The following is a 12926-nucleotide window of genomic DNA, read 5'->3' as shown; positions in this document are numbered from 1 at the left end:
ACAACCTCTTCAGAGAAGAGGTGTTTTTGAGGAATTAATATAGCAATAACCAACATGGGTATGGTATATCGAAGATTTATCCACAGTTGTGATTTAATCACTAGGGCGAAGCCCAAATGATTAAACAAAGCCAGCCATGGGTAAATCTTCAATATACCACAACACAGAGTCGGTTATTGCTATTATACAATGACATTACTTAAGAAAAAAGTTACTTTTCTTAAATAATGCCCTTGTATAACAGCATAGTGCTGCTCTTCCATGTTTTTCCCACATCCTGGGGCTTTCTTGATGTACTGTGCATGTGTATGGGACTTTCATTCCCACACTTATGTAGCACATCACTGCTGAATAAAGGAAGCAATGGAGAAAGCATGATCTCCTTTTCTTTTTTTGTCTTGCTTTTAATTTAAAAAAAAAGACAGACTTTCAACGTACAGGAGAGATGGAAAAGAGAAAATAAAAGAATAATCAGGTACATTTCTCTAGTTTTGTATACTGCACCTGATTACCCCTTTTATTTCTGTCTGTTCAGTCTCTCTCCTTAGTTTAAAGTCCTCAGTTTTTATCAGTTTATTTTTAAAGTAATCACAGTACAATAATGCCAAAAGGAAAGTACAATTTCTGTAGTATACATTAATAGAAAAAGTCCGGGCAACTGGATGTTTTCCACTGGTATATGCTCGCGTTTACAATGGGCACGCTGGTTGGGCTGACCAAATAGTGTGCTCCTTCTGGAATGTTAATGGTCAGTCATTGTATAATATCCCATCATCCATAGGGTCAAGCTGACAGATGAATTTGGGGGCAGAAGCAATCCTTCTTGTTGAGTGATCAGGTCTGGTTGCAGAGGTATTTTCCTGTAATTTCCCTTTGTCAAATGAAACAGCAGGGGAAACCAATGTTGCCTCAGCCAAAGGGGTGCCAATAAAAGGAGGTTGAGTGGTTCCTTTTGTACCTTCAGGAAAATATTTGGAAGAGGATGTAAAGGAGGAAAGACATAAAAGAACTTCCCTGTCCACAGAAGAGAGAAGGCATCTGTCCACCAGCCTGTGGGACAAGGATCCCTGGTGAAAAACTGGGGTAGCTGAAGGTTGGTTGGTGATGCAAAGAACTCTAAGGAGTGCCCCACTGAAGGGTTATCTTGAAAACCTGTCTGCCTAATGTTCACTTGTAAACTCCAACCTCCAAGATACAAAAAAAAGAAAATTAAACAAAAACAACTGGCAACTTCACTGAAGACTGAATCCACAAAGTTTAATGAAGCGCTTTTCATCCAAATACTTCTTTGAACTTCATCAGATACTAACATTTACAAAAATCAGGTTTAAATAGTCATGTTTAACCATGATTAAAATCAGCTCTCTCTCCATCTTAAAATTTAAAGGAACAGTAGTTAAAATAGCATTGTGAACATAATATGCATTTTCCTGTTCTTTAAAACTGCCTTATTCAACAAGCAAGTGAATACATTTATCTCAGCAGCAATATGATGAAAATCTTAATCAAAAATTACGTAAAAATGTAAAGAGTCTCCTCATTTACCTAACCTTACGTTATAAACATTTTCAAGTGAAAAATTAATAAGTAAAACATAATTTCTATAATGTTGTTACTACAGTATTTCATCTCATTAAACTTTTCAGTTTTAAAAAAACTCCAGATTTACTCCGTAGCATATCGCCTACTCCAAGGTGATCTCTGCCTAACATATAAAGCTATGTCAAACCCAGAGCTGTTGGACATGCTACCCCTAATGAAATCCCAATCCCTCCAAGCTACACACTCTAGGGACCTAAACCTTGTCACTACAATAAACAGGACACGCTGGAGGGATAGATTCCTGTCCCAGAGACTTCCTATACTCTGGAACAAGCTACCCATCTATGTCAAGCAAAGTCTTGATGAGTGAATAGGAAATACACCCCAGGGATCACTTCTGTGTCTCTGCTGGACAGTGGCACAGGAAAATAACTTTCTTGGGTGGCGTAAGCTATGGAACCTTGCTGGCTAGGCTTACATAGGCCCTTGGGCCGATAGCCTAGTACCTACCTATGAACCTATGTGATAGAACACATGTCGTTTAATCCTGGAAAGTTATAAGCATTGAGACGAATCTGCCAGAGCAATTCCAACTTTTCTAATAATAAGGTGAATGGACCCCCTCTTGGATTATTGTGCACTTGATCAAGTATCCAGAATTTAAATGCATGTTCTGGATATTGTTCTATATGCTTTGCTAAAGCATTGTCCAGTTTGTGTTTACTAATACAATATATATGTTTGTATATGCAGTCTATCATTCTATGCTCGGTTTTACAGACGTAGAATGAATCACAATTTTGACATTTAGCCACATATACGTTCATTTTGGAGTTGCAAGTTTATGTGCAGTGATGCACCTACATAAATGTATATGGACAGCTTATGCCCCCAAGCAATACATTTTTTAAAACACTTACCCATGTATAAAACCCAGTAACACACACACACACACACACACACACACACACACACACAACAGCAGAAAAAAAATTAAACTTATGTATTCAGCATAACGATAGATCTGTATTGTCTGTCTCCATCTGGTTCAAACTGTGGGACTTCGGATACAACACCAGCCAATTCAAAAGTCTTCAGCCTGTCTTGGCTCTGCCTCCCTTACCCGTAACTCCCCACTCCTCCATCAACTTCTCAGATCGAGTTTGCTGCCATTCGTGTCTGCAGGTACGGTCTTTGGCTCCACTTGACGGGTTTGTTTTTTTGACAAGTTAGCATAATGATTGATGGGATATTTTCTTCCATTATCCTTTAAGCAGATGGAACTTGGTTTAACATCTCAACAGTGCAGCATCCCCCTTCCCCTTATGCTGCACTGCAATGTCAGCAATCAATCTACCTGGTGTGGGAACAGAACCCATAGCCTTCTGCACAATTAGTGAGCATGTTACCTGGTGCAGCACGTTTACTCCTGTTACACATGGCTGGCTTGGATTTTACTTAAATTGTCAGTACAGATGATGTCACCTGTTACATGTTTTCTAAGGATCTGTATTGTGCTTTCTCAGGCCAATCAGCTAAGAGTCACTAATCACCTTGATAATATGCATGACCCTCCTGGTCTCCAAGAGGTGCCCTGCTGGGATTCCTTAACATCCTCAGTTCACACTGATTTCATCAGGTTCTTGCAAAAAAAAAAAAAAAAAAAAAAAAAAAAAAAAGAAGAACATTATACCTTTCAAACAAAGGTTTCTTCCGGTCCTAGCCCATTTTGTAAATAACCTACTTCCTCTCCAAATGTTCGACCATCTACCATTCAGTGATGGATTCATCACTGCCTTTCATCCCAGAATAAATCTGTGTGATACAACTTTAGAGATTCGTCAGAGTCACACTGTGCCAGTGATGTTCTACTCTAAGCAAAAACATTTACCTGCTTGGTGCCATGGTTACATTAAATCAGAATGAAGTTGCTTACCATCACTCCAACCCATGTTTAGTAACTTGTCAGAATCCACATTGTACACGACAGCAGCACTGAACCCCGCCTGCTGTGCATGCAGCACCTGTAAATAAAAATAAAATTATTACACTGAGCAAACTCAAAGGCTTCTTTACCCCAGGCAAATGTAAAACAAAAGTATTAACTTCTAGACTTAAACAAGCATAACTAGGTGGAACTTAACAGTGACACCTCTGGAACATACCTGAAAACATCAAGCTAAGGCAATGGACTGGAAGTGGCCTATGTAATGCATTCAGCTGAAGAGGACATTCCAATCTCCAAGTCACTTTCAAGGGTTCATCTTTTCATCTTCTTTCATTTCTTTTCAAGAATGTTTGCTTCTACTCCCCAGCCACAAAATGGTCAAATGCTTTTCCTTTCACTCATCAATCCCCTACCTAAAAAGAGGGAAGAATGCCAAACCAGTGAGCATTCTGAGAAATGAAGGAAACATCCTCCATGGGACTGAAGTTATTGACTTGAAGCACGGTGAAGACATACTTTCATCCTAGAGGACAATTTGAACCACAACTAACATTTCAGAAGGGCAGAACAAAACAAAAACACCTGTGTACCCAAACCAATGATCATCCCATACGTACTATGTGCCAGCTGGGCAAAGGTCAGGCTTCTACCCACCCAAAATATCAAATGCAACTCTAGGGTCTAAGCTTTACATCAAAAATTGCCCTTTCTCCTTGACTGCCCAAAACTGTTACAATTAGTTCAGATAAAATCACTTTAGTTAGCAAATCTAGGAGACTGCCTCTCTCTCTCTCTGGGTATCAGACAGACAAGTCTCTTAGACCTGCTAGCTGAAGTGATTTTACTTAGACAAATCTTTTGTATTCTAGTTTTTGTTAGTCCTGTCATCCTATGGGTCACAGGTGGGATATCAGACTTAACTCGAACCTTCAGGATCATCTCTGTTCTCAAAAAAAATGTTTTTTTCCTCTGACAGACTGTAATTACTACATGTATCTCAAACATTTTTACACTGTTTTATATTTCTGTAATGCTCTATTAATGTATTTTCAATTTTCGCTGTTTTAGCTTTCTACAATGTCACTTTTGTGACCACATATCCTTTCATTATGCATGCTCACCGACTACTTCAGTTTCCTCAATTACAAAGTGTCTGGTTTACATGTTTCTAATTTGTTTATGTTGACAAATTTTTATCTAGTTTTTTGCATTGTTATACAAATTGTATGGTATTACTTCTGTATTTTTATCTGTTTTTGCTTTAGGTGGAGCTTTTCTGCCTGGTCTGCCGCTGAAAACAGGCTACTTGCCCACTCGGTCACTACCCAGTAAACAAGTGTAAATAAATAAATGTTACAATTAGGTTGGTGTCCTAATCCTGAAGGTGCCATAAAGCATTCTCTGTAAACAGAAGAGCAGCATAAACAAAAGAGAGAGAGAGAAATTCCAAGCAATAGCTCTGACAGAAAGCTCAACACAATTAGAGTCTACAGGAAATAGCAAGTACACATATACTGCAATGTAAAACATAATAGAAACAAGCATATATCTATGATGTAATTCAGAGTGGTTGAACTTTAAATACTCAAGCTTGAACCACAAACTTCAATTTAATTTGCAGCACAAATGATCACTCCTGCCAAGCACACTTATATAGATCATTCACACTCCCTTATTGTGCTCTCTAAGCAGTAAAGCTCTGGTCACACAGATCATATGTACACATAAAAACCATTTACTGCCTCTGCCTGTCTGTCTGGAGCCCAGATAAGGCTCCATTATCCCTTAATCACTCTAATTTTATAATTATAAACTACACCAAGTTATAAATATTTTGTATTTTGCATTGTACACTAATCATTCTAGCTTGTCTTTAAACTCTATAAAAAATCATAACATGGACATTTTTGATGGTTTTCTTTAAATTATGTATTTGGATTTGTATACTAAGGTAGAGTTCTGCTCAATTTTTTAAAACAAGAAAACATGTTTTTGAATAGCAATTATGACATGGGCAATCATACATTTATATAAATGAAAAACAAGCCACACAGACATATTTTCATTTGCAAACATTATATATCACATACAATTTTCCATACAAAACATTACGTAGCTCATTCAATTCCTCCCTCTCCTTAAACCTCATTCCGCCTCCAAAACATTATTCTGCATGTACTATTCCTAAAATTCAGATTTTTTTTAATGTAATTTGTTCCTACCCTTTTCTATAGATCCCACTGAAAGTTCTTTTATCTCTGTTACTGTATTCACTACTTCTAGTACAGCTTGTTTAAACTTTGATTTCTATTTTCTAGTATTTTTTTTTTTGCAGCCACCAGAATTAAACTCAGTAAGGCCTTACTATGTCTAGGCAATTCCAATTCTGTATCACAGCTCAAAAAATCATTTCTTCAGTTACACCACTTTACTCACGTAGTATTTCTGATAGAACAGTCTGCAGGAAATTTATAAGGTCTGTCAACTCATTACACTCCAACAAAATATGTTCCTGATTACCTATTTCTTCCCCATCACACTACCAATATTTGCAATCCACCTGAGGAAAAATTCTTTGGAGTCTTCCTGGGGTATAAAAATGCATATGCAAGCACTTCCAAGCAAAAATCCTAAATGTTCTAGACTTTGTTGCATACTTGGGAGACATTCATAAGTCCTTCAATTGTTCCCTTGTAAATTTCTTATCCTATATCTTTTTCCAATCTTTTCATATAGTACTGTGTATTATTTTAGAATCTTTACTAATTGCCCCCTTTTTAAACAGCAGCTTCTGTTCTACGTGCAACTAAAAATCTACCAAAACAACTTCACCCACATTCAACAGCAGGATTTGTTAACTGAAAGAGTACATGGTGTGTATGCGCTAAAACCTGACCAAGTAAAAGCAACCAAGACCTGAACTAGTAAAGATGCAATCATAGCAGCTGAAAGAGTTGAAAACTGGCAGAAAGGCAAAGTACTAAAACTGGAGATAGTAGAGTGCTTGTAGAAAATGATCACTCAATGTATCCAGGCAGAAGAGAAGCACATTTATCCCAAGCAATGAGGGAATGTTGAGAGGCAGGTGTGAGATTCAATCTGTTGTATCCAGCTGTCTTAAGAATATATTTTCCTGGAAGATCAAAGTCATTTTTGATACAAAACACACAAAGGAGGAAAAACAAAAGTATATAAAACAAAAAGTAAGTCATCAAACAGAAGTGGACTCTGCTTCTCATCCATCTTACAATAAAGCTCATAGAAAGACTTTGTCAATGAAACCTTTTCCAATGTTCCAAAGGAAAAGGTTTGAGAGAGAGAGAGAGAAAAAAGCACAGGAGCTGACTAGAAGAATCAGAGTACCTTGGACTTAAGCCAAAGTCGGGTTGGGAGATAGAGATGAACAGGAAGAAGACCAGCAACACTAAAATTAGTGAACAACTGTGAGATTATACAGCATCAATCACAGTTGTGAAATATGGTGTTATAAGAAAAATTGGAAAGACTGGGCTTTTGCTGACTTTGTTAAATTTTTGGGGAACTGAAAAGCATATATTCCACATAATGTCATTAATGCTTGGAAAGACGCAAAGAAAAAAATAACTTAAGCAAAACAATTTTGTTTTTAACAGCATTTGTATAAAACACTTCATGATATAAATTGCAAGTTAAGTAAGTAAAGAATTTTCAATTACTGATTTATGTAACAAAGATACTAAAGTAAACAAAATGAGAAGTTATGTACCTACCATAACGTTCCATGTTAGTTGTCTTCTCTCGCCTTCTTTCTTGCTTGATGGGTTCGGAGCCGATCCTCGGCTCCGACTCGGCACTTGCTAAGCTCGAGAGTCACTTTTACCAGCTCGAGGCAGCCCCATATCCCATGATGCAAGGCGGTAAGTACCCAGATCTCGTTTGATGACAAAGGGCAATAGCACCAAGCATAAACACTTCCCAAAGGAAGAAAGAAAGCCTACAGGATGGAAGAAGGACCAGCTCTGAATGGTCTTAAGCATAATAATTCCTTGTAGAAAAAGGTCTGTCCAGGCCTGGGGGAAGGAGGGAGGGTCGCAAGAAAAAAGGCGAGAGAAGACAACTAACATGGAACGTTATGGTAGGTACATAACTTCTCAATGTTAAGTTGTCAATCTCGCCTTCATTCTTGCTTGATGGGACCGCGTCCCTAGCACCTCTATCCTGGGTGGCTCAATGGAACAGACTCTTGAGGACTGTAGAGCCAAAACTGGCTCTGTCCCTGGAGGCCAAGTCCAATTTGTAATGGGAAACAAAAGTATGAGGAGTGGCCCAAGTGGCCGCTGCACAAATAGTGTCTAAAGGAAGTCTAGCTTGAAAGGCTGTAGAAGTAGCTAAGCTTCTAGTTGAATGTGCTTTAGGTTTTGAGCACAGCTGTTTTCCCCTGAGCCGATAAATTTCAGAGATGACAGAAGAAAGGCATCTAGATAAGGTCACTTTAGAGACAGGAAGGCCTTTCTTGTTATCAGCATAGGAAACAAAGAGTTGATCGGATTTCCTAAATTGTTTAGTTCTGTCCAAATAATATCTGAGTTGGCGGTGGACATCAAGATAATGTAGTTTTGTTCGATCTGTTTGAATAGTTTGGAAAAAATACAGGGAGATCAATGGATTGATTCAAATTAGTCTTTGAGGCGACCTTAGGCAAAAAGGTCGGATTAGTTCTCAATGATACTCTGTCTTTGTGAAAGACCAAATAGGGGGGTCGAACCGATAGAGCATGAAGTTCAGACACCCTCCTGGCCGATGTAATAGCTACTAGGAATAAGGTTTTCCAAGAAAGAAATTTTAGGGAGCAAGAAACAGCTGGCTTGAAGGGGGGAAGAATCAAGGATGTCAGCACTAAATTTAGATCCCATTGAGGAGGAGGATTCCTGATTGGAGGCTTCAGGAGGAAAATTCCTTTCAAGAAGGCTCTACAAAGCCTATGGGACATAATATTGTGATCTGCGATCCCAACATGAAAGTTCGAGATAGCAGCCAATTGAACACTAACTGTGGAAGAGGAGGAGCCTGCATGAAAAATCTCCGCTAAGAAGTCCAAAACTGCCTGAACTGGGGCAGTGAAGGGATCAATATTCTTGGCTTTAGCCCAATAAGAGAAACGTTTCCATTTGCTTGTATAAATCCTCCTGGTAGAGGATTTTAAAGAAGCTACTATGATGTCTCTAACAGGGTTAGAGATCAAAGGAAGCCTGGCTAAGGAAGGAAGTGGAGCAACCATGCTGTGAGGTTGAGAGAAGGGATAGACTGGTGCAGCTGACCGGATTGGTGAATCAGAAGATCTGGCACTGGGTCCAGATGCCACGGCTGCACCAAAAGGTGACGATGGAGGAACGGAAACCAAATTTGTCGAGGCCAATAAGGAGCAATGAGAATCATTTTGGCTCTCAAAACGGTTGCTTTCTGGATAACTTGAGGGATCAGGGGAAAAGGAGGAAAGGCATAAAGAAGTGACTGGGGCCAATCCTGGGTCAGAGCGTCTCTGGGGGGATGGCCTGACAGAGGGAAGAGAGAGAAGAAGTCTGGGCATTTGCTGTTTTGAGGAGTAGCAAAAAGATCGCAACATGGGCGACCCCATTCCAGAAAAATCTCTTCCACTATAGATTGCTTGAGAGACCACTCGTGAGGCATGAGAATAGCTCTGCTCAATCTGTCCGCTAAAATGTTGGTTTTCCCAGGGATGTGCGTTGCTACCAGAAACCGATGAGAGGAGATCGCCCATTGCCAAAGTCTGAGCGCTTCTCGACACAAGGGATAGGACTTGGTTCCGCCCTGTTTGTTGATATACCAAACTACAGACATGTCTGTGTGGACTGCAATTGTCCCTACAGGAAGAAAGTCGTTGAGGGCTTGCAATGTTAAAAGCACTGCTCTCATCTCTAGGACATTTATGTGCAGGTGGTACTCGAACGGTTGCCACGTCCCATGAACCATCCTGCCCTGATAATGACCCCCCCACCCGATCAGGGAGGCATCCGTGGTGACAGTGGCTACCGGGGATGGGGGTACAAAGTGTCTGCCTTGGTGAATCTGGGGAGAAGTGATCCACCAAGCAAGATGATTTTTGCAAATCTGTGTCACCAGAATTTGGTGACGCATTGGAAGTTGTTGGTAAGACCACTGAGTGAACAACATCCACTGAAGAAGGCGCATGTAGAAGCGAGCCAGGGGAAGAAGAGTAATGGCCGCAGCCATGAGGCCTAATACCTTTAGAGCCATTCTGGCCTGTACTTTCTTGTTGGCTAGAATGATCCTGACATGACTTTGAATGTCTGAAACTCTTTGGTCTGTAAGGGTAGCTGACATCCGAACAGTGTTTAAGTTTGCGCCTATGAAAGTAATAGACTGGCAGGGCAATATGGATGACTTTTCGAAGTTGATCGAGATGCCCAAATGAGAACAAAGATTTATTGTGTAATCCCTGGCTTGAACAAGCTGATGCCTGGTGGTGGCTGAAAGGAGCCAGTCATCGAGATACAGAAACACCTGGAATCCTTGACGTCTCAGGTGAGCCGTGACCACTGCCATGCATTTGGTGAACACTCTGGAGGCTGTGGTGAGACCAAAGGGCAGGGCTCTGAACTGGAAATGACTGGACCCCAGCCGAAAGCGGAGAAATCTCCTGGAGCGTCTGTGAATTTTTATGTGATAGTACGCATCCTGAAGATCTATTGAGCACATCCAGTTGTCCTTCTGCAAGAAGGGCAGAATCGACTGAAGAGTGACCATTCGGAATCTTGTCTTCCTCACAGACTTGTTGAGTCTGCTGAGATCCAATATTGGTCTCCAGTCTCCCGTCTTTTTGGGGACCAAAAAGAACCTCGAGTAGATTCCGGCTCTGAATGGTCTGTTGTAACTGGCTGAATGGCTCTTTTTTGCAGTAGTTTTGAGACTTCTAACTCTGCAATTTCCCTTAGACCGGGTGGTACATCTGGAAGGGAATTTGAGGGATAGAAAGGACTTTCCTCGAAAGGAATTTTGTAACCCTCGGATATGATCGACTGTACCCATCTGTCTTGAGTGAGAGAACGCCAGGCTTCTGGGTACAGCGATAGTCTTCCCCCGACTGCCTCCAAGGAGGGACAGCCGGGCAACATCTCAGGGATGCTGAAAGGGCTTGTCAGAGAGAGACTCTCTGTTTCCCTGGTTTTGTGGACCCCCTCTGCCTCTAGAGCGGCGTCTGTTGTTGTTACCCCCTCTGCCTCTAGAGGTAAACTGACCACGTGAATCCGGCGTGACTCCTTGGGATTTGCGGAACCACATTTTGCCACCCTTTTGTCCTTTGGGATAAGGTCTAGAAGGGGTGGAAAAACGGACTCCTACGGCAGAAAGAGTTTTGCCGTCCTGCTCACACCTGGTCAACGTTTCCTTCACTTGAGGGCCAAACAAAGCTGACCCATCAAAGGGAGAGTTTGTGAAGGACGCCTTAAAGGGATCTGCAAAATTACATAGCCGCATCCAGGCTTGGCGTCTAAGAGCCACACCTGTACCTGCGGCCCTACTCGCTCCATCAGCAGCATATGATATCAGCCGCATGGAGGAGTTTGCAATGGAGTTAAGGGTTCCTAGCTGCGAAGCAATTTTTTCCTGAGCCCCTGCAGCTGTAGGATCCTGCACAACTTCACCTAGCTCCTTAAGGATATCCCTTTGGAGTCTGGTGAAGTGACATAGGTAGTTCAGCGAATGCATAGCAAAGGTCGCTGAAGAAAACATCCGCTTACCATATCTATCCATGGTCCTAGAGTCCTTATTAGGAGGATGGGCAGGTACGGAAGGATCTGCAAGTTCCTTCTTGGTGGCAGCCGCCACCACCATGGCATCAGCGGGGACACCTTTTGTAAGGAATTGCTTGTCCGACGGGCAGTAATAAATTTAGAAGGCCTCCTAGGGACTGGCTCTACAGAGTCAGGAGCAGCCCACGCCTTCGAGCAATAACCTGCATAAGGGGGTCGAAAGGCGGAGACACCCAGGAGGTGGAGGGCCGAGATCCAAACGCCTCCAGGTATACTGACTCATCCTCAGAGGGATTATTGGTGGGCCAGTTTCCCCTCTGTCTAAGGAGTTCTAGGATGTCTGAGAAGGAGACATCCTCAGAGGGGGATCTTGGGGATCCCTCTGACTCATCTAAGTCAGTATCTGAAGTGATAGACTCGGGGAGTCTACGTGTTTCCTCTTACATGTCCTCTTCTGCGGAGGATCTCCCGACAAATCAGGAGAATCCTCGGAAGAGGGGGATATTCCCAGTGGGGAAACCTGAGGCGGAGGGGATCTCTGGGTCCTGGAGCAAGAGAAGTGGCAGAGATGTCAACAGGCACCATAGAGGGAGGAGCTAAGGGAACAGACTGCTGGCTGAGACCAGTGGCCAGCACACTCTTCATCACCTCGAAGGCTCCCCTCACAGGGAGGTCCGAGAGAACCCGCTCCGAAGAACTAGGAACTCCAGGACCCACCGAAAAGGAAGGCTCCGAGGCAGATGTCGGAGCCGAGCTCACCAAGGCCGAGGCTCCAATGGGAAGAGCGGGTTCGGACAAGGATCCGATGCCACTCACCCCCTCGGAGGAGACCAGGGAAGCCCGGCCACCGAATCACTCTAAGGAAGGTCTCGAAGAGGAGATAAGAGTAGAGGCTGAAGGAGCAGAAGGGGGTATCTGTCCTTCAGCCATAGCAGAAACCATTCCCGAAGACTCCAACTCCAAACTCTGGGGTAGAGTCGAAGGAGGAACTGCAATGGGGTGTGGACTAATAGTTGTCTGCTGAGACGGACTATGTAGCATTTGGGCCAGTGCCTGTGACTTTAGTAATCTGCTGACCACTCTCTCCAAATCATGGTCAGAAAGCCTGGATGACCTTGAAGATCGGCTCCGATGGCTCCGCTCCGAGAGGAGAGGCGAAGCCGGAGCCGAAAGTATCGGCTCCAAGGAAGGGGACCTAGACCTCTTCCTCAAATGAACCATCGGAGCCGATGAAACCACAGAAACTGTCGGAGCCGACAACTTATCGGCACCGACAGGTAGCTTCGATGCATCGGCTCCAGCCGGAGCCGATACGGCCATAAAAGTAAGGGTGTTGGAGCCGATCGGAGCCGACACCGATGCCTGGGCCACATTGTGGTCGGAACCGATCGGAGCCGACACCGAAGTGGTCGAACCAGAGTCGGCACCGATAGCCATCGGTACCGAAGGTTTAGGTAACCCAGAATCGGCTCCAGCCGGAGCCGATCTCGACTCTGAATGAGTCGGAGCCGAGGCCACAGGCTTGGACACAGAAGCCTGGGCCTTGGAAGACTTAGAAGTCTTAGATGGGGCCGACTTAGCCGGAGAGCCCTCCGGCTTAAGAAGGCCCCTCAAAATCAATTTATTTCTTCTTTCCTGCAGGACTCTCTGGCTAAAAGAATGACATA

General features: G+C 42.8%; 1 protein-coding gene across 2 annotated transcripts in view; it reads right to left on the bottom strand.

Annotated features, from left to right (window-relative positions):
* The window catches only part of RNF167 (ring finger protein 167), a 1911234-nt gene that overhangs the window by 1220222 nt on the left and 678086 nt on the right, over positions 1-12926 (bottom strand). For both annotated transcript variants that reach the window (XM_044077088.1, XM_044077087.1), the window contains exon 5: positions 3479-3566. In XM_044077088.1, coding sequence (XP_043933023.1) covers positions 3479-3566 — 88 coding nt within the window. The remainder of the gene's footprint in view (positions 1-3478; positions 3567-12926) is intronic.

The sequence above is a fragment of the Protopterus annectens genome, chromosome 7.part0 (genome assembly GCF_019279795.1).
Source record: "Protopterus annectens isolate FY-2018-M chromosome 7.part0, PAN1.0, whole genome shotgun sequence".
NCBI lineage: Eukaryota > Metazoa > Chordata > Ceratodontiformes > Protopteridae > Protopterus > Protopterus annectens.
This window is presented reverse-complemented; position numbering and strand designations above follow the sequence as displayed.